General features: G+C 30.6%; 1 protein-coding gene across 1 annotated transcript in view; it reads right to left on the reverse strand.

The window, feature by feature from the left end:
* Window positions 1–22,548, reverse strand: part of LOC107445214 (sodium-dependent neutral amino acid transporter B(0)AT3) — a 49,171-nt gene that overhangs the window by 20,896 nt on the left and 5,727 nt on the right. The window contains exons 2-4 of the mRNA XM_016059563.4: window positions 8,512–9,361; window positions 1,124–1,431; window positions 775–1,047 (exon numbers count right to left, since the gene is read on the reverse strand). Of these exons, the coding sequence (XP_015915049.1) occupies window positions 775–1,047; window positions 1,124–1,431; window positions 8,512–8,854 (924 nt within the window). The 5' untranslated portion in view covers window positions 8,855–9,361. The remainder of the gene's footprint in view (window positions 1–774; window positions 1,048–1,123; window positions 1,432–8,511; window positions 9,362–22,548) is intronic.

Below are 22,548 nucleotides of genomic sequence, written 5' to 3' on the forward strand. Positions count from 1 at the left end.
TATCAAATTCTACATTTCCCAAAGCATATTTTATTTGAATTTTCTATTTAATCAAAAAATGAAAGTAAAAAGTATAATACTTTTCTATTAAAAATAAAAGTTAGTCATTTAAAAAACTAAGTTTAACATTAAATCATTTGTTTCCAAAGAGAGAATTATCTTCACTCACTCGCCTGTGGTTAAAATTGGCTGAACTTTTTAAGTACACTAATGAGTGCTTCAACGATTTGGAGCTATATCAACAAAACTCGCTCATTTTAAAAATTATGTTTTCTTTGGGGTAATTTTATGCTTTTTAAAACAATCATACTCGGTGGAAACAATGTGAAACATTTCTAGCAGTCAAATAACCATCATTCTTACCTCTTCATAAGGGATATTGTATTTCGCGAATTTAGTTTTTGGAAATAATTCTTAAACTAAACGAATGAAAGTGAAAACAGCAGTTTAATATGATTATTTACAAGCACAAAATCGTGTAGATTTGTTAACACAAAATCATTTCATTCGTCATCTCACAAGAATATGTGGTAAAAAGTATTAGTCATTTTACGTAATAACTTTATAAAGTAATATTTCTTAGAAACTTTTGCAATAATTATTAACAATTGAACTTTAAATTTCGTGTACCATCGGACATATTTTACAGGTTTAAGTAAAATTTAAGTTGCCTCTCTTTTTCATTGCAACGAAATTTGGATGGTTTCGGTTCCCGGATTTTTATCTATATTTTACGAATTATTTTAAAGAAATGAAGTTGGATGGAGATATTACGTCCGGTGTGAAGAGATGTTCGAGTCCATTCTGCATGCCGTCTAGTGTGATACCCCTGAAGAAGAAGATGACCAGCACAAGGTAGGGAAAGGTGGCCGTCACGTACACAACTTTTCCTGAGGAGGCGATCCCCTTTGCCATGCACAGATAACAGAAGAACCAGGCGAGTAGGAGGCAGAGGGCGATACGATAATTGAAGCCATTTGTAGTATCGATATCAGTACTGATATCCAGGGTCTGGCGGTACCAGAAGTATTCGGTCGGACTACTCTTCTATAAAACAAAATGAGACAGCATCAACTACATTATTCTTAATTTATGGACGTAGTATATGGAAGGAGGAACGTACCTGGCACTCGGGAACTATGATGTAAGTGTTGTTTGGACCTGCCTGTCTCGGGCACTCCGCCCAGGGTAAGGGAGTTTGGAAGCTCTGGAAGAAGTAGTAGAGGCACCAGGCAATGATGGTGTTGTAGTAGAGGGCGACATTAAAGGAGACAACGGCCGATGTTATGCCGATACCTCCCATGTAAGGACTAACCAGATTCCAGGCACCGATTGCCCCTTTTCGTAGTCGTTGGCCGACAGCCAATTCCATGTAAAAACAGGGAATACCTTCCACCGCTAGCATGATGAAATAAGGTATGAGAAAAGCCCCTGCAAATAAAGCATACTTATACAGTGGTGGAAAAATAATTTTAAGACCATTAATTTTAATTTTGTTAATTTTTAAAATAGATTTTATTAAAACTAATTGAAATCGATACAGAAATGGAACTTAAACATATAAGTGTCATTAAAATAAAATATTCTTTTTTCTTTTGATATTAATTCATAAGCTATACAAATAAAGTTTAAAAAAAGACTCAACTGCCTACATTAATTATCCACTTATTTTCTGCAAAACTAATACATATAGTAAACTAATCATGCCATTATCATGTCAATAAAGTTTATCAGCGGTTTAGCGAAACGGCAGACAAAATTTTTTTAAACCTTATGGCTGATTCAAACAATTATTTTACCCTTTCATATGACGATAATCGTTGCTGTTAAATAGTAAGATTTAAAATAAACTTTTCGTGAAGGAAAGGCAAATTTTTTAACTTAATTTTAACTGATAATTTAAACTATTTTTCATTCATTGTTCTAAACATTAGAAGATAATACAGCTAATTATTCATAACTTTTCACTAGCATTTTTTAAACTACCCAATAATATTTAAACGAGTGTGGCCATATCCATATTTACTATAGCGATTACCTACAATTGATTGATTTTGTAAATTTGTTTACAAATTTCTTTCAAAATTTCAAGCTTTTACTCCGTTTTGTTTTGACTCTTTCTTGCATGTAGAGGAAAAATTTTGGAAAGATAAATAAGTCGTATATTGTGTCGTTGAAGAGGATTTTGACACTTCGTTGAAACGATCTGTACGACCTGTCTCTCAGTTGCAAATTAAAATTGGTTTGATAAACTACTTCTTAAACTGAAAGCGTAATTCCACAGTATTATTTTTTAAAAAAAAACATATTTAAAAATATATATCTATTATTCTAGTTTGTCTTTAAAATAGTTCGTTGAAACGATTCGTATGACCTGTCTCTCAGTTGCAAACTAAAATTGGTTTGATAAACTACTTCTTAAAATGAAAGAGTAATTCCACTGTATTATTTTTTTTTAAAAAAAACATATTTAAAAATATATATCTATTATTCTAGTTTTTCTTTATAATAGTGTTTTACATAATTGAAATACATTTGTTTAGCCGAAATAAAAGAGGCCCATAAGACCAGAGTTAAAACAATTTTTTATAGATGCCACATAAAATAAATGACTATGTGTTAAGTAAGTGTTGGTATCAGATTAGATGTGGTAATTAATCCACTTAAAAAAATCCAATCATCCTTAGATTAACTGGAAATTTCTTATTTAATTTAAAGAAATCACTCTTCCAATCAGTTATGAAAACCATTGCTGGTTAGTCTTAAACCACTATGGTTTTAATTCATATTTTATTTTATAACCAGATTGAACAGCCGACCCGATTCTGAGTTTACGAGTATCAAGGTTCAACTCCGTAGCCTTGTAATTTCGAACACAACTCAGAAGACAAGGGAGCTCCTGGAACAAGCATTGGGATAAACTAACCATCGGAGAGATATCTTACGACACATTTTACTACCACTGAAGATAATTTACGACAGCACTGTAATCGGTGAAAGCTGGGAACAGAATTCGTTTCAACCAGTCGCCACTGGGATTCGAACCTGACTCACCACTCAGGTTTTAAACCAGTCAACCCTGTATAAAACATTTATATCAGCGGTAACTTATATTTAACTTACAGATTTCAAAGATAACTTATATTTTCTGACGTTCTTTTCTTTCGGCCATCCTGTAATTTAAGTTCCTAATTATAACTTAATGTTTATGAGACCAAACATTAATTAAAATAAAATCGTTACAATTTAGGCACAACATTTCAAATTTACTTTCTTTATTCTAAGTAACAACAGATTCAAAATGAAAAAACTTTTTTTTACCTGCCTACACTAAAAAGAACTTTTTTTTTTTTAAAATGAAAATGCCTATTAAATCTGTTTGCGTTGAAATTAGTTTATATGTTATTCGAAATAACGCTAGAAAATTGTTATTTAAAAAAATGATAGATTTGTTAAAATTAATGCTTTTTTTTTAATTAATATAAATTTTCCTCTCTAGTTCTACTTCAAAAAGTAAATGTACGAAAAATATTTTAAGTGAAGGCTTTTTCCTGCACAAATCAAGCAATTGTCCTAACTTTTAGAATTCACAATTAATTATGTCCTGCAAAATTATTTCGCTGCTGGGTCATTCTCACAAAAAGGTGGTTTTTTAAGTCCCTGAGTAATAAATATTAGGAAATACAGCAGATTTCTTAATATTTTTCTTTATCATTTTTCGTGAAGTTCTAACCAACAAATCATATGCATTTCTGCTAAATGTATTTAATATTTCATTCCTATTTTTTAATAAACATGACTTCAAAATCCCCTCCGTCTGTGGCACAAAATAATTTTTAATGCCTGTTAAACAATTTAAATGTTATTTTAATGATTTTTGTAGTTTTGCCTAGTTATATGTTTATAGTAACTTTTTATTTAATATTTTTAAAAAAAAAATTTATTTTAATAAAATAAATGACTAGTGAACTTTGTCCATCAAAAATGATGTCTCCCTCCGTGGACAATTAATATAGTTCTGTAAATATGCAATAAAGGGCAGTATATGCGAAATCCCTATAAGACAGCTGCTGGGAGGGGTAACCATTCCATTTCCTAATGTTAAATATCAGTTGTTTTTGTTCTCTTTGGTGTCAGTTTTGGATTGTTGTGTTCAACTGGGGTTTGGCAAAGTTCTCACCGTATACTCCGTGGACATCATAAAGAAGGTAAGAGAAAATTATTTTATTTTTGATAGATGAATTTTAGATTGCAAAAATAGTATATTTAACAAAAAGAACTGCCCTATTTTTGTAACTTTAAAATTAAAAATCAGAAAAATTCAGGAACTAGTTTTTGTCTCCTCTGAGGACGTCCCCTCCGTGGACATAACAAGTCCACGGAGGAGAAGACACAGTCAGTGTAAGAGACAATGTGTTAGATAACCATAATACAATTTTAATAATTAAAAAATTATTTTCTTTTAATAGATATTTTTTTAAATGGAACAAATGTGTTAATTTGTTTCTATTTTTAAAGAAAATCAATTAAGTTTAACTTTTTCTTATCGGAGAAGTAAATATTGGCAATTTTTCTAAATAATTTCTGTGATGTTTAACATTTTTTTTCTCTTCAAATTTTAGGAAAAAAATTGCAAAACCAAAATTTAAGAAAAGAAAGCAATCAAATGTTCAAATGCAAAAGAGAAGGGAACAGAAAAAATTTAGTATGAGACAAGCTAGACAGAAATTAAAAGAAAACCCTATATTGTTTGAAGAAAGTAAAAAAAAAAAAAAAAAGAGCAAGAAATTTTAAAATTTGCATCAGAAAAAGATTTAACAGGAAAATCGTGATTAAATGTACTTAAATTTCTAGAAATTGATAGAGCAAGCCGTTTGTGCCCAGGGAAAAAAGAAACAATAACAAGAAGAAAAGAGAAAAAACAAAAACGTTATTTGGATGACAGTATGTTTAACTTGCATAAAATGGTCACAAAAGAGTACCCTCTATACTCAACTTTCATGTGGAGTCTGAATTTTTATTTCAATAGTCTTTACATTTTAATTTATTAATATTCAGTAAGAGTTACTTAAGAAATTGTACACCTAGGTTAAAAATGGATGTTTCCTTTCATAGCAGCATGATTAATCGGAAGTAGCTCTATCTCTAATAATGAAATATTTTATTATTTACTTATTAATGTTAAACTCATATCAGTTGTACCCAATAATTAATGAATTAGTCTTTATTGACATTCTATATTTTATAACATAAAATGTCTCCTCCGTTGACTATTACATCTCCTCCGTGGACAAAGCAGAATTTTAAATATTTTAAATCTTGTAAAAAATAAAATAGAAAACTTGACCATTATTATAAGGACATATAACAAAAATAAATAAAGGCATTTATGTAATTTTTATCCTTTATAAATACTTTAATTTAAGAAATTTTCTTAGTCTATTTATACCTTTTCAGTGAGAATGACCCTGCTATGATCACAAAAAAGTGTGAATTGTGTTGTTATCAGGAGAAAAACTGTTTCACTGCAATAAAAGTAACTGAACAAATGAAAAGTACAAATTAAGGAGATGATTGACTTTTTGAAGTTCATAGTTACGTCCTGTAAAATTATTTCACCGCAACGATACCTGCATCGCAGAAAGAGCACAAAAAAGATCAATTTTATGAACTGTGTTGTTATCTGCCGTAAAACTGCTTCACAACAATGATACTATTCAAACAAATAAAAAGTACAAATAAAGCAGTTACTGCATTTTTTAAGATCATGGTCTTGTCCTGTAAAACTTCTTTCCCACAATGATACTTGCGTTGCAGAAAGAGCACAAAAAGGAACAATAGTATGAATTATCCTCCTATCTGTTGTAAAACTGTTTCACTGCAGTAATACTAACTTCACAGCAAAAACATAATAATAAAATAAAATTAAAAATTTAGCAGTTGGCTGCATTTTTAAGTTCACAAAATTGTCCTGTAAAATTATTTCTCGCAATAATACTTGCCTTGTAGGAAATGTGTTAGAGGAACAATTGTATAAACTGTGTTATCATCTCCTATAAAATGTTTCAGTGCAATAATACCAACTATACAAATAAAGTTTACAAAGGAAGAAATTAACTGCATTTTTAAGATCACGGTTATGTCTTTTAAAGTTATTTCCCCAAAACGATACTTGCGTTGCAAAAAGAGAACAAATTAAGGAGATGACTGAATTTTTTAATTTCACAGTTATATCCTGTACAATTCTTTCACTGCAATGATGCTTGCGTTGCAGAAAGAGCACGAAAAAGATCAATTATATGTACTGTAATGTTATCCCCTGTAAAATTTATTTACTGCAACGATGCCAACTATACAAATAAAGTTTATAAAGGAAGAATCTGACTGCCTTTCTAAAAATTTCCAGTTTATTCCTGTGAAACTGTTTTACTACAATGTTATTCGCCATTCTGAAAGATTGAGAGGTAACGAAGTTAAAGTTATTATTCTCCAGTAAAATTGTTTCTCTGCGTTAATGTATACGTCGCAGGATTATTGAAAAATCCGAGTTTTTGCAAGCAACACCATTTTTTTAAATAAATTTCGGCAGGTTCAAATAACCCAGTTTAACACAGGTTTATTGCAATGGTGAAAAATACTAGTTCAAATCTAAGCTACAAACTATGAATGATTTAGTTGCTATTCTGCACTTTAAAGAAGATTACTATTTACTTGATAAAGCGATGTATAATTGCAGTTAGGAAATAAATGTTTTATTATCTATCTCAAATTAAAGACTTTATGTATCTTGAATCTATTGTTTGATTTTTATTTCGATAGATTAGATTCTAGAGAAATAGAATAATAAGCCACATTTTAAAAATTGTTCAAGACAGCATTTTACACGCCTTGATTTTTATGTGCATGCGGTAACACGTTTTTATGCTTAGATCTGTATTCTAGAGGTAACTAGGAGTTCCGATGACTTGGAAAGTACTTTTATAGAAACGATCCCATAGATTAGTTTGATGTTAAAACTTCGCCTTTGCGAAAAGTGCGATAACCTTCATATTTATGCTACTGCAGAAGTGTAGAAATCAATTATTCTTAAGAATATCTAGCTGGTACGTAGACTAACTAGGCTAATCCATTAAATTACCAAAAAAAAATATATTACTCCTCAAATTTGCTAGATAATCTGCAAACAACCTAGATAATGTTCACATTTTCTGAGACACTTGTTTAAGTGAGAAAATATGGTCTTTACCAGAATAACCTCAACGTTTCTGTTTGCTTAAATTAACAAAATGCTTTTTATTTATTTTTCACTATCTAAAAAGGTCCCGCAGTGGACTGATCGTTAAGACACGGTTCCCAGCAGATCACCGAAGTCAAGCATCACTGACTACGGTCAGTGTGCGGGTGGGTGACCACTTGGATCAGTCTGCGTAGGGACCGAGGGTGTGCGGTATGGGTCCTCGTTAAACTGTGCTACCGTAAAGTGCTCGACTTCGCGCGCAGGCCGTCGGGCTACCGAAGCGGGGGTGCCATCCCCTCCGCAGTGGATCAAAATTGCGATGGCATGTCTTCGGATCATCCTCGGGGATGTTTCCCAGACCGTCGCCAATAGCCCATTGTTCAGCTCTAGTGCGACGTAGATTAACAACAACTATCTAAGAAGTCAAGTGACTACAATCAACTGATTGGTTGATCGAATCACTCATCTCTTTAAAAACTATAATACAATGGTTTAAAATATTACTACAATTGGCTACTTGCACTTTAAGAAGAAGACTTCCCATACCTACACATGTGACCTATGACGTCAGAGCCAGCTGATCTTCATCGGCAAAGTGGCGTATTAAAGTTGAGCCAAGTTTCTCCACATAAGTTAAAAAGTTAATGAACGATAAGTTGATTAAATGCAGAGCCGTATTTCATATCGAATTTGTTGAAATAAAATTCTTTCTCGTATTCTTAACTTAGTTTTATTACTTGTTTATGTATTTTATTGTAACCGTGATATATTTTTGTTTTGTGTACCTGACAACTTCGATGCAAAATTAGTTTATGTTCTACGTGGCTTCATGCCTGTCTTTGTGTTAAGTCTATGTGTAAATATAGAGGGAAGGAATTGAAATCTTTGAGAACGAATCTTTGCGAAAGAATTTAGAATGTGTTACTGAAGAGAATTGATAGTTTGCAGCTTGGCTTACTCGAAATAGAACGGAAAGTACAGTTGCTAACGTAAACAAATGCCACGTTTCAACAAGTCACCGGGATCGAGATACCCACACAACGTCATATGCAGGTATCCCATTAAAAATCTTAACTTAATGTTATGTATTCATTTTTCGATATCAAGAAAAAACAATTAACTTATAGAATGAGAGAGACTATATTTTGAACTTATGCGATACGGACTGTGCTCAGTACCAGGTTAAAGTATGGAAATTCTTGATTCCACACTTTATAGGAGCAAATTAAGTTAATCTGCAGATTAGGTAGTTAATGTGCAGAGTAAGATCTTACCTCCTCCGTTCTTTTGTGCAAGGTAGGGAAATCTCCAGACGTTTCCAAGACCAACGGCATATCCGATGGTGGCCAGCATGAACTGCAGTTTGCTGTCCCACGATTCCCTGGTGTCGTCACTTTCTGGTTTGAATTCGGATTTGTCGACTGTTGACACCATGTCGACTGTGATTCGACTTTGAGGACTGACGTCCCCCATGTCGAAAGCGATGTTTGTAGACCCATATCCAGGATTGACGTCTCCGTTGTTGACGATAAGTCGACCCTGCAGTTCGCGTAGCTCCATCTTTTCTCCCACGGGCAACTCTCCCCTGGAATACTGTTTTCTCATCAGGTTCTGCATGGTTTGTGTTTTATCAGGGATGTGGGAGAGAGAGATAAGGTGGGCGGGTGGGGAGTGTAAGTTGGTTTCACTCACATTCTAACTCCAAAGTTTTTTTTTCCTTATGGACCGATTGAAAATCCACATGATTGATTCTGTTCATAGGAGAGTTATTTTCTTTTCATGCTCATGAGTGATCCAGTTCAGTTGCGAGTCGTCACTACATTCATTTTATGCAACATCATTTTATTCTGCTGTATAGCACCCCCCTTTTTTCTTCTTCTTTTTTTTTTTAAATGATTGTCGTAAGTATTACTAGTTTTAAAATAGTTATTGCACTTTATAAAATATTTAAAATATCGACTCTCTTTTATAAATATTTTGGTTTAGATCGCTAAAATATATGTAAACTTCGCTCTTCCTTTTGAAAAAAAAACTCTCCAGGGTGTAAACAAATTTCTCTTTACATAGAATGCTGCTGCTTTGTGGTGGAAAACTAATACTGTGCTTTCACCATTGATGAATCACCTGAAATAAAAAAGAAATAATGAATGGTTGTTTATATTATAAGATGTTAAAAGTCCTTAAGAATCGCATTAAGAATCGCATACCCTTTTAAAAATCGCATCATTTAATTGTGTTTTAAAGACATAAGTCATTGAATATCTAAAAACTATCATCATCTATATAAATAAAACGAAGTGCTTATAGGTGTTCGTTCCTTACTCAAATTTCCAATTCTAAAACATTTTGCATTACATTTTGTATATAGACGTCTAAAGGCACAGCAGTCGTCCTTTTATATTTTAAAACTCCTTCCGAATACCCGTTCGTGTGCTGTAGTCAAAGAAAGAATTTTCCAGAAAATTAAGAAGATATTTTACAATATCAGCTTACAGTTCTATTTAATCAAGAGAGGAATTTCAATGTGAATTTACAAGTTACTTGTAATTAACACTAGATTGCCCAAGGATTTGATTGCCATTGAACTAGATTGCCATTTTGACTGCTTTTTAACTGCTTTTTTAATTGCATGCAATTGAAAAAGCATGTACAAATAATAATGCATAAATTTTTTTTCCAATTGAAGTAATTTTTTTTATTGTTAATAAGTTATGTAACTAATAGCTTGTATAACGTAAATAATATAAAAATATTAAAAATTAATTAAACAAATTTTCTTTCACATTAATTATTCTTTCACAAAGCAGTCATTTTGACTGCTTTTGGGCAATATAGGTATATACTAAGTTTCAGTCTTTCTAGTGTCAATTGTTTTCCTTTTTAGATTAGTACAAAAGTAAAATCTACAAGTATAATTCCAAGTTCCAAGGTGCCACCAAATGAACAATTTGAAAGGTATTGGAAAGATTTCTTTATGTCTAATTAACATAAAGTCAACAAGAATTAAAAAAACTAATTTTAAGTCATTTATTACTTGCTAACTTAAGAGAAAAATAATGATCTATAAATTTTGCTTACCACTTATATAATAATAATGTAGGTAAAATTAATTATTCTCTTGGTTTCGTCAAACTTTGAAAATGGCAATAAATGTCAAAAAATTGATATGTACAAAGTACCAATTCAGAAAAAGAAAAATTGTAACAAGATAAAAAGAAAAGAAACTTGTAGTACGGTGATTCTTATGTGGTTCATGTAGTCTCGTGTTTAATTAACCGAAAATCATTATAAAAATCTCACTGTCTTTGGTTATTATTTTCGAGAATTGCAATTGCGTTAAAGTTTGACTCTCACGAATTAGTATAGTGAAATCAAGAGGAAAATAAATTAAAGCTGTATGCTAAACGCCAATTTGTAGTTTTATTGGAAATAAACTCCTCCCAAAAATATATAGTTTGCACATATTAATTAGAAAATAATCATATAAAATTGTTTTATATTTATCGAGTGAGAAAAATGGATTATTCCAGTATTATGAATTAGAGACCACTTTATAAAGTACCTCTGTTATACAAGGAATGTTGGCTAAAATTGCTAGTTGTATTATTATAAAAATAGTCGTCATTTTTTTGTTGATACAATAGAAAGAAATCAGTCGATAGACATACATTTAAATTTTCATTTAGTGCCCGTAGATTCTAAAAACTTAGAAGACACTTTTTTCTCATACCTAATAGGTCGGTGACCAATACCAATTGGTCCTTTTCATTTAATAGTCACTTTTTGCTTTTAGTTTTTTACGCGGATTAAATTATACTTTATGGAAAAGAATCATACTAGAAATAATCTGCAGGTATAAAAAGTTAATTCAACAATAAAAATAATATAAATATACGACAAAATTTAGTTAAGCAGACTGACTTGACTTCACCGCGCAAGAAAATTCTATGCGCAATAAAGCAATTAAAAAATTAAATAAAAAACAAAACGATGAAAAAAAAGTAACCATTTGTTTATTAAATTTAAGTCGCCACTTTTCTTTGTTGACTCGCCGCGCAGAGGGTGGGGAAGTGGTTATTTTCAGGTCTGCTATGGATTTGATGTATCGATGCTATCAAAAAGAGTTGTCGGTACTTCGATAGTATTAAAATTTTTTCAATATTAAAACCCATATAGTGACCCTATATGTATATTTTATATTTTTAATAATAAACATTCTTACGTTAAGTACTGAAGTTTCTTCACATTATTTTAAAATGTATCTTACTATACATAAAAATCTAATGATGGTGTAGCAGTTTACCATTGTTGTCCGTGCATTTTTATTGGCCAGAAAATCACGTGGTGGGATCCAGTTTTTCCTCATTCATTTCCATATTATTTTGATTGTCATCATCATAAAATTAATAAAAGTTATAAAGCTATTGTATTCCTATAAATTTTTTTGTATTCCTAATTTATCTGTTTTTCTCATCACTGATGAATACTTCAGACTGCAATCATTTCTGTAATTCCTTAAAGCTATTCATCTACTGTAAACTCCATCCTATCTCTCACTCTACAATAAGCAAGCTAAAAGCGAAATACTGCAGAGAGCTCCAAAATTGCCCGGCAGTCATCATCATCCTAATTTAAAGTTATTTTCCTACATTTCTATTATTACGCTTTTAATTCGAGAGTTTAAAACTAAGAGAATTGTTTTTATTATTATTATTATTATTATTATAATGTAATTCTACGTTACATTTTAAGATAAAGTTATTTAGAAAGGTGGTCTAGTCCTATTAACTGTTTTACAATTATTATTTGTCTGCAAATAGCATTATTTTACTGTTATAAATTGCTGTTAAAGAGATCTGTTAAATGATTTAGAACTAAACGATTAGCTTCATGCACAATGAGATGCAAGAAAAAATAGTATTTATTAAATCGGCCCGCTTGGTTAGTGGAAATTACGATTGTGAACTCATCCAATTTGTTTGAACACTGTAATGTTATAGCAAAATAAATGTTATTTTAAAAAAGGATTACTTAGAAAAATTAATTCTGTTCACCAATAGATCTAAATATTTATAATACCAAAAGATAATAATATTTGGACGGATTGGAAGTGAGGGCACAAGCGTATAAGCAAATAGAATTCCTTTTAGTACATACATGCTAAGTGAATAATTTTAACTTGAGCAAAAAAAAGCCGATTTTTGCCACGAAACAACAATTATTGTGAAACAATCATCGGTGTTGGTGAGCGGCAGTGTACAGGGGGGGCTTAGCTCCCTAGTACTAGTAATGTGAGAAATAATTTCTATTTTGAGGATATATTATATTCACACATTATACTCTTTCCTATATTAAGGAAACTAAACGCGTAGTGGGAGTGTACCAGTGAGGGGGGGGGGGCTGAAAGAAGAGCTCCGAAATTCACGCCTCGTTGACAATCAGGGAAGGGGCTGCAATCGATGACGCAGTCGATCTATGACGTCATACGTCTGGTGATCTCAGGTTTTTCAGTCAGTACACATTAAAGTATCTAAAATCCATCTAAAGCGAATAACTTTCTAGCTTTGTGGATTCTTCGTTTACAAAAAATTTAAATCGCTTCGATTTTGCTACCATACATTTTAGATTCCTAGTTTCTGATTTTAAATCATTCGAAAATTACAAATAACTCTTGAAATAAGCTTTTACATCATTGTGGCTAACAATTAATAGGTGGCCCGAATAGAAAATAGCTATTCTAATAAAAAAATCATGCAATCAAAAAAAAAATTAATATGCAGCTTTAAACTTGAATCGTTTTGTTAAATTAAATTTGGAGTCAGGAAATGATGAAGGCAAGTGTTTCAAATTCGTGATTCCAAAAAGTGTTCCGTGGAAAAGTAATAGATGTTCCAAGAGTTGAGATTTATTTTTAAACCAGTAATGATTTTTGAAATCTGCCATTTAGATCGAATCAGTAATCCATTATTTATTTAGGATTTAGATATTTTTTATAAAATTATTTAAATTAAATTCTAGCCTAAAAAAAAAACTGTAATATTTAAAATAAATATATACATTTTTCTAATAATATTGTAGAACCAGTTCTTTTCGGTTCCAAGTCGCTTTCCGGTTATGGAAGTCTAAATAATTGGCCTTCTTTTGGCAGAAACTTGATAATAATTTATCATAAATAAAGTTCGTCTTAAATTGCTAAGTATTTAATAGACAAATCAACTAAAGAAAATTTCTAACAATTTTGAAAATATTTAATATGGAGAAAACGAAATTTTCGACCTTTTTATCAATAATAATCTTAAAATTAGATCTTGTATCAGACAGTTGAATTCGTGGGTCAAGAGCGGCATCTTGACTTATAGTACTGAATTTGTTTTTTATTGCATGCATAAACTAAATTAAATGAAAAGAGGGTTTTTCGTTAAAACTAAAAAGTACTCTACTATAAATATTAAAAAGGTTATGCGAGAGACATACTGTTGAATTTAGTTATCTTTATTTTGAATTGAAAATTTAGATGGGAAATACAATTTTACGAATGCATAATAAAATCAAAATATTCTTATAAAAAATAGTTATAATTTTTTTTTTTTTTTTTTTTTTTTTTTTTTAAAATGTGCTGTCTCTTATTTCATAGCCATTGTACTAAAATAATTTCGCAAAAATTACTAAAATATTTAATGAATAATGGATTATTGTTTGATATAAATGCAATTAAGAAATTCAAAAACCATTGCTAGTTAAAAAAAAATCCTTCGGAATTTTTTTGACTTTTCCAAGAAACTCTGCGGTTGCAAGGACAATTTTTGGAATATTCAATACTGATTTCCGATAAATCTTATTAAAATACTTAATCTCGATTTAAGCGTTGCATGATTTTAAGTGTGAATGATATTAAATTTTACAACCATATACTGTGGGAAAATATAATCTTTTATGATTCCGTTCGAGGAAAACCGAATAGTTTTATGTAGTGTTACATAAGTTCCTTTAAATTTGCACTCTTATGCAAACAATTTGCGTCATTTTATAATGATATAAAAAGTGCTTTCATGAACACATTTATCGATAAGTTAGATGTTTTTTAATGCTTGCTAACACTAACTAACTAATTTTTGAATTAGATGGGTACAAATCTTTGCGGGTCCTTCAATATCTGCAATGAAAATGACTCTGTTGCTGCAGCTGAGCGTTAACAAAAATTACGTTTTTAAAATCACGTATAACTAATATACTAATCATTACGAAAAATAGATAATGAATCACTTTGGACACGCTTTCACGTGCGAATGCACGCACATTCGGGAAATTTTGATGTTATTTTAAAGGAAGGGAACGTATTTTCGATGTACTTAATTTCTTAGAGGAAATAAAAGACTACTAATAAACAACTAAAAAAGTGCAAGTATTTGATAGAAGAGTTTTGCATTTCTTAAATTAAATATTCGCTATCGAAAAAAGACGCAAAAAGTTGAAGGTTAAATGAACAAATTCGAAAAAAAAAAATTGGGATAATAAACTGTCTCATGAATAAATATTTTTTAACTATTCCCCTATATTTAATGTAAGCCAATTTCTTATTCAAAACCATTTTGAACATAGGTGTAAATTGAGCTCTTCAGCGAAGTTTGCCTCCTTAAAGTATAGAAGTACATAGTTCCAAAATTCTAAAGTAATTTCTAGTCAGTACATTTAAAAAAAAAGGTAGGTGCAGTTGCAGTTTACTACATTTTTAGGAAAGTAGTTTTAGTAGTAGTAAATTACAAAAATAATGTAGTTTTTTCGACCACTACTGTAGAGTAACCCACGAGCTTATCAGACTAAAAATATTTGCTTTATATATGTCAAGCGATATTTTATGCAATGTAACTAGCAACAGCAAATCTCCTCCAATATTTGCACACTCGAAATGGGTGAAAAAAATCACTATCGTGTGGTTTCTCACTAAAAATGAGTCCATAAGCAGCATTTTTGTAAAGTTATCCACTACTCAATATGTCTCAAGCGATGATCTGAAATAAGTAAAAAGCTGAACTAATGAAACTACATATTTAAGTTATTCCACCTCTTAATTTTAAGATAAAAGACTATCGTTTAAAAAAAAATTTTTTTAGATAACCTTTACTGACTCATCATATAATTAATGTAGAAAGTGACTAAAACAAGTGATGTCATTGAAAGGCATGTGTGAAATCTACTATAAATACAAGCGATTTCGAAAATTACAGGCCGGAGCATCGATGATGACTTCTAAGTCACGATCCAGCAAAAAATTGCGATGACTTCAAATTGAACCAACATTGCCGTCTCGAAAACGAATGCGAAGATTTGAAAGCAGGGTTCGTGATTTTTCTGATTTAAATCAGATTTTTTTGATTCAAATCAGTTTTTTTTTTAATTCAAATACACTGTAAGAACTTTCATTTATGATTTAAAAAAATTATAAATGTTTAATCAAATTAACTTAATATTAAAACTATATTGTAACAATATTTCAGAAGCTCTAACTAAAATAATTTTTCATTATAATGCATGGCTTTGAATGCATAGCAACCATTTTGAAACAAATGTATGATTAAAATTTAAAGACTAGATGAAATAGAGAATTTAAAGAATACTTCAGGGGTTTGTCTGGGTTTTTCTGAGAGGTACCTATTTTGAGAAAATTAAAAATTATATTAAAAAATCAACACAAATATAGTAAAAATATGGATTTATCGTTTCTTAGGAGACACAAAAATAAAATTTTAAGAAAAAGTATATTGTGTGATGATTCTGTCATTTTTCCTAAAGTTGAATTTGTAAAGGTACCATTAAACGGTAGTGAATTTGGCTTGGACTGACCCCTGTACTTTAACTATTAAAACAAAGTTTCAGTGAGCAAACCATAACTTTAATTTAAAATTGTAATTTTTTTTTCTCTTGATTTTTAAAATGACAAAATAACTGTAGCAGACTGTGTTTATAAATGTAGTCATTCATCAAAAAATAAATAAATATTTAATCTATATATTTTTATATTAAAATATTCATTTTTAATTCAATATCAAAATAGAAAAGTTAAGCTAAAAAAAAAAAAAATTGGAAAATCTATGTACTCATTGGAATTTTTTTTTCACAAAATTTCTTTATAGAAAATCAGATAATGTCAAAGATACTGTAAACATATTATGAGAAAAAAATACCAGTTAATAACCCTACTGCATCAAATAGACTTTGAAAGAGTTTGAAAGGGAAGAATGACACTATATTAGGAAAAAAACATCTGAATTCATCAGCCTTTTTTTTTTTTCTGTTTTTGGCATATTAGGGTAATTTCTTCTTAATATAACCTCAAGCTTCAGAAATATACATTTTCCCCCAATTAAATATGATGTAGATTTTAATTCACGCTTTTTCATTCAAAAGGTAGAATTTAAATTAGCATTATTTGTATTATTTTTTGAAAAAAATTCATGTTTATTAATTGCTTTCTACAGCTATGCAAGTCTATATTAAGACAGCATTAAATGTTTACTTTAATCTGTACTTTCAATCTCAAGAATCAAAACATTTTTAAAAATGCAATTTCAAATGTGTTGGAATTTAACACACACCAAGAAACTAATTTCGTTAACTAAAATTAATTAATGTAGCAATTTATTTAAATCAAATTTAAATACTAAGAAAAGAAAATAATAAAAGTATAAAAAATTTAAAACACTGATTTTTAACTTTTAAAATCAATATATATAGATAAAAAAATTAATTGATTTAAATCAATGATTTTTTTTAAAAAAATCATTTGATTTAAATCATGATTTAAATCGTGATTTAAATCAAGCTGATTTAAAACAACGAACCCTGTTTGAAAGTAAGGCAAAATAAACAATAAAAAATTGCTACATCACACAAAGAAAAAGAAAAGAAAAAGGGAAGTTGTGTGAAATAGATTAAGAGGTTGTGCGGTTGCTAGGTTAAAATTTAAAAGCAGTCATCCTCTTGCTGTGAATTCTGGGTTATTTTATCATAATGTCTGCAAAATAAGTAAAGAATTGCTTTCATCCTTTGACTGAGATCAACACATCAACGGAAAATCATCTCCATTATAGTTTTATTGACTGGTTTGTAAGAATGTTATTAAAACTTCTTACATACTTATTCGTATGCTCATGAGAGGGCCTTCATATCTTGAATATAAGAGAGTATTAAAATTAGATGTCGATGATTGTGCAATCAGCTAAATCTTACTGTTATCCAAATTATTACCTGTTCCTACAACATGTCATAAAACATTCTAACTACATAAGTTGATAGTATCTGTTGAAGGTGTGCCATTTACAAGACTTAAATTGGAGAGAAAAGAGCAAATCAATAGCGTGATTTCATACCGCTTTATCGGTTATCCGTCCAATCGTGATTCTCGTGGGTAAAGGATGACTCGTGTAATAGGTGTAAATATATATATATTGATGTAAGAGGGAATCCACAATTCAGTTAGTCAGAAATCAAAACACCCTCTCTAAAAAAAGAAAGAAAAAACTCCCAACGATCTATAAATCCATTTAGCGACCTATCACCCAATTAGTTCTCCCCCAATGGTTTTGAGACTTCTCCTCTACTCAACGAAACGATGGGGAGAGGAGAGAACAACTTTCATTTTTGGATGATATCCATAACGAGGCAACAATGAAAAGTAAATAATTTTACATCTGAAATACAAGTGTCTCACTGAAATTTTTGCATAACTATAAGTAAGCCGTGGTGGCTTCAGGAGATAGAGAGTTCGTCTTCTAATCACGTGATATGGGTTCGAATCACAGCGATGGCTGGCCGATACGAATTCCGCACCTGACTCGCACCGACCATAGTGCTGACTTAAAATAGGGTAGACAGATCATGGGTTAGAGTCCCTTTGCCGTCAGATTAACCATGGGAGGTTGTCGTGGTTTTCCTCTCCATATAGTGCAAATGTGGATTAGATCCTTCAAAAAGTCCCCCGCAAAGGCAAAATTTCTCTCAATGCCTTATTCTGGAGTTCCCTCGTCTTCTGAATCGGGTTCAAAAGGACAAAGCTACTTCGTTCAGCATCGGTAGCCGTAAACTCAAAGTTGAGTCGGTTGGTGAACGTCGGTTATAAAATAAAATAACTATAAGTATAAAATAACATAGTTCATTATAGGATGGAACTCTTTTCCAATTTTCATTACTCTTGCCATTTTTTTTCTTCGTTTTATTGCTCTCGCAATCAATTGGACATCAATGTTTTATTATTATTATATAAGTTTATTACATCACCTTTCTGGGTCGTTTGGGATCACGGGATCAAACTGTTGTAGGTGTATTTCTTCGTGATCTATAGTAATGTTGGTTGATTTTAATTTTTATTTTATTTTCAAAATCGAAATCGCCAGTAGTAGTAAAAGTTGCGTATTGCTATCAAATGTTTGTAAAAAAAGTTTTTTGAAACCAATATATATTTAGATCCTCCAACAGAGCCTTGAAATTTCTCTAATTTTGTAAAATGCGTAATGTTTTGCTTATATTTTCAAAAAAAATTTCTGCATCAAAATTTTTAATCTCCTGCAGTTGAATGAGTTGCATAGTGAGACCTTTTGTTGGCAGAGAATGAAATAAGAAAAGATTGCAGGGAATCAAGATGAGCTGATGTTACTGGGGCGAAAATAATTTTGGTAGAGTCGAAATTGAACATTCTTGGCTCAACTCAATCAACTCAATTTCGATTTGATTTCAAAAAAAGAAAAAATATTTTTGAAAACATTTGATATTAATACACAACTTTTTCTATCACAGAAGATTTTGATTTTGGAAAAATTAAAAATCGACACACCCTAATATATAACCGAACCTCCATTTTAAACGTTTAATTCTCTCAACAACATCGAAAATTTTGCTCGTTGTCATAACCTCGTTTTCGGTCTTCTTTGGTTACATCCAACAGGTCCTTAATTCTTTGTGTTGTATAGAAATAATATAAATAAGTGCGAGTAGAACTCATCGATTTAAAAACTTTTTTTTTATCGTGGCATATCTGGACGATGCTAATTTTGTCATAAAAACAATAAATTAAAATCACGATTACTAAAAGCATCAAAGTCTGTTTCATTAACCGGAGTAAGTGCAGAGAGAAGTTGAGTATTGATTATTTAAAACACCTTCACTGATTTTAATGCTTCCGCCTTTCTCCCTAGAATTGTACAGATTTTGATAGCGTCTTTATTTTTTCTTTACTTTAATTATATACGATCTTTGTTGTGTATAATATTTTGACATCATTTATGACAAAGGATTCTCCCAATACATTATTAGGGGGATGATTTAGTAGGTATGAGTATCATTTTATACTATGGAGTCCTTATGTAAAAATTTCCTTTCGGTCACTTCTTCCTATTTGCTGAATGTCTGGTATTTTAAATGCCGAAGTTCAAAAATGAAGATTTTATCTTTATCTGCACACATCAAAATGTACATAGATTTTTAAAAATATCCTCTTTTTTTTTAATTAAAATAATTTACTTTAATGAAGCATACACAACATTCCGCAACAATCCGTTGTAGGCCAGGGGGTCGTTGAGGTTAACGCTCCACAATTTCGAGCCCGGTATAGGGATTCAAACCGAGGATCTATGAGGTCACCATAGAGAAGGGTTTACACCTCAGTCTAGGATGAATTAGGAAACTTTATAAACAACAGTGGCCACCGCAATATAACTTGTTATCTTTTAATAAACTATTTTGCCGAAAAAGGGGGGAAAGAATAGTCGTAAAATGGGGTATTCATTACCGTAAAATGGGAAATTAATTACCGTAAAATCGGGCATTAATTACAGATAATTATAGCAGTTCATTTTTTACCCAGATATATTTTGTAAATTATATCGAACTCTATGTTGCGATTTTAGAATGATATGAAATAAAAATATCAAAAAGTGGCACATATAGTTACCCCATTTTGGAAGGATGGAAAGCCAGTCCATCATCATTATTCCCCCAAAACGGAGGAAAAGCATATGGAAGATCCCGCAGGGAAAAGCTCTCTAAAGCCCATTTGAGCTTCTCCCTCCTTCCCCCTCTGGTGTACGACACGGGGAAAGGGGGGGAGGGGAGTCAGAGATTTAATTTCGCAACAGTCAAGAGAAATCAATGACTTTATATCGTAAGAATGAGTAGAGGGGGACTCCCACTCACAGTGGGACGGATTACCGGCACCGTACTATGAAAAAAGAACCGGAGTGGATTGATATTTGTTCCCTGCTTTTGCAAATCTTAAAATTAGTATATTGGAAATTCTTACTTTAATTTAGGAGGAGTTAACATTTGCGTAAGTGGCAGGAATCGAAATGTTTATACGCTCTACCGGGTATGTAAGTCTACAAAAATAGACCCTCATAAAACTACGAATAAAACATACTCAAATATCTGTTCTCGAATACTTACTAATAAAAACAAAGTATTCACGAATATCGATGGAGTTTTCGCTCGATTGAACATAGATGAAGTGCATTTAAAACATTATTATTAACACATTATTGTCCTAATGTTTTAAGATTTTACTTTTTCTACCGTTTAATTCAACATGTTGACAATTTTATGGTAATACCATTTCTTTTCTTTTTTTTTAAGAAAGCAACAACATAATTCTGGTCATAAAAGCCATTCATTTGGTCATTTTTTTGCTCATATTTTTCATTTCGTTTACAGGAAATTCCAATTTATAAATTTATTGTTCTTATTGCCACGCATTTAGTAAAAAATATAAAACTGAAAAGTAAATTTAACAGGAGATATGACTTTTTACGCCAAGCTCTAAGATATCACCAAACTTTATCATATTTACCAAATTTTCTCACATATTATAAAACCATATTTTATAGTTAATTTTAGCAAAATCATTACCAAAACATTTTTGTAAGAACTACCGAGCTTTTTGGTGTTTCCATTGATCCAGAAAGATGTTAAATTCTATCATATATCCTGATAGTTTTGATCATACTATTTTTTTTTTTGTTCTCAGTGTACTTAAATATCTTTCAAAAAACTCTGATTGCAGTATTGTATTAGTAAATTTACGACGGAAGAAATCTGTTTGAAATTCTCGAATAATGCCGGATATTTTCCTCAAACGAGATGATTGGCTAAGTTTCGGAAAAGAATGCCGAGCGGAGTATAAAAAATGAAATAAAGATGATTAAAAGCATGTTTGGAAATTTCTCCCCCCGAGACTACACCCCTTTTGATGGTTGAGTTCTGAGGCATTTTAATGGAAAAATGCCGACAAACAATGCAAAACGGAAATTGGAAAACCTCCTCAAATTTTCTTGAATTAGCTTGGCAGTTTCAAGCTTATAACAATGAGACCACTTTTAAGCTCACTTAATTAAAGGGTCCCCTGTTTCATTCGGAGTTTATTATTGCTATGAGCCGAGTAAATGAAAGACTTCTTGAAATGTTCTTGTTTCAACTAACTCGTAATTAAAATTCCCCCGTATATGAACTTGATGAGGAAAAAAAGAAAAGAGATGAACCAAAATCTTTGCTTAAGAAAACTCTAACCACGGAAGAAACTTTTCACGACAACTTCTGCTTCCATTTTTAATAATTTTAAATTTAAAGTTTAGAGAAATGTGATATCAGGTAGACTCCTAGAGTCAACCATGAAGCTTCAAATTTTGAAAATTTTTTTTAGAAAATATTAAAATGGAAACAATTCTTGAATAATAATTTTTCCAACTGCGCAATTATATGTAATCCTGCCATATATATATATATATATATATATATATATATATATATATATATATATATATATATATATATATATATATATATATATATATATATATATATTTATTTATTTATTTATTTTTAATATTTTGAAATTTTTTTTAACAACTTAAACTTCATGGCTTACCCTAAATATTTTTGAACACACTTTTGTCTAAACTTTAAATTTAAAAATACTTATGTAGGTTAAATTGATATTTGCCATGAAGGGTTCAACTCATGCTATAACGTCTTCTTAAATTATTATTAAGTAATAATTATGTTTTTCTTTTTATTCATATTAAAAATTTATAGTTGGAAACACTTCATATAAATTATGCTGTCTCTAGTAAAAAGAAAATATCATTCCTTGTTGGCTATCTCTGGCGGTAACCACAGCTGGCGAGCCTTTTTCAATTATTAATTTCATTATTCATTCATGTTATCAAATGAAGGGATTTTTGCATTTAAATGAATAAAACTCAGAAAATTCGATTTCAATAATGCTCAAAGCAAATTTATCTTCATTATATCGCTCATGGGCTGCAATA

This window comes from Parasteatoda tepidariorum, chromosome 10, assembly GCF_982258835.1.
Source record: "Parasteatoda tepidariorum strain Cologne lab strain chromosome 10, Ptep-v5.0, whole genome shotgun sequence".
Taxonomy (NCBI): Eukaryota; Metazoa; Arthropoda; class Arachnida; order Araneae; family Theridiidae; genus Parasteatoda; species Parasteatoda tepidariorum.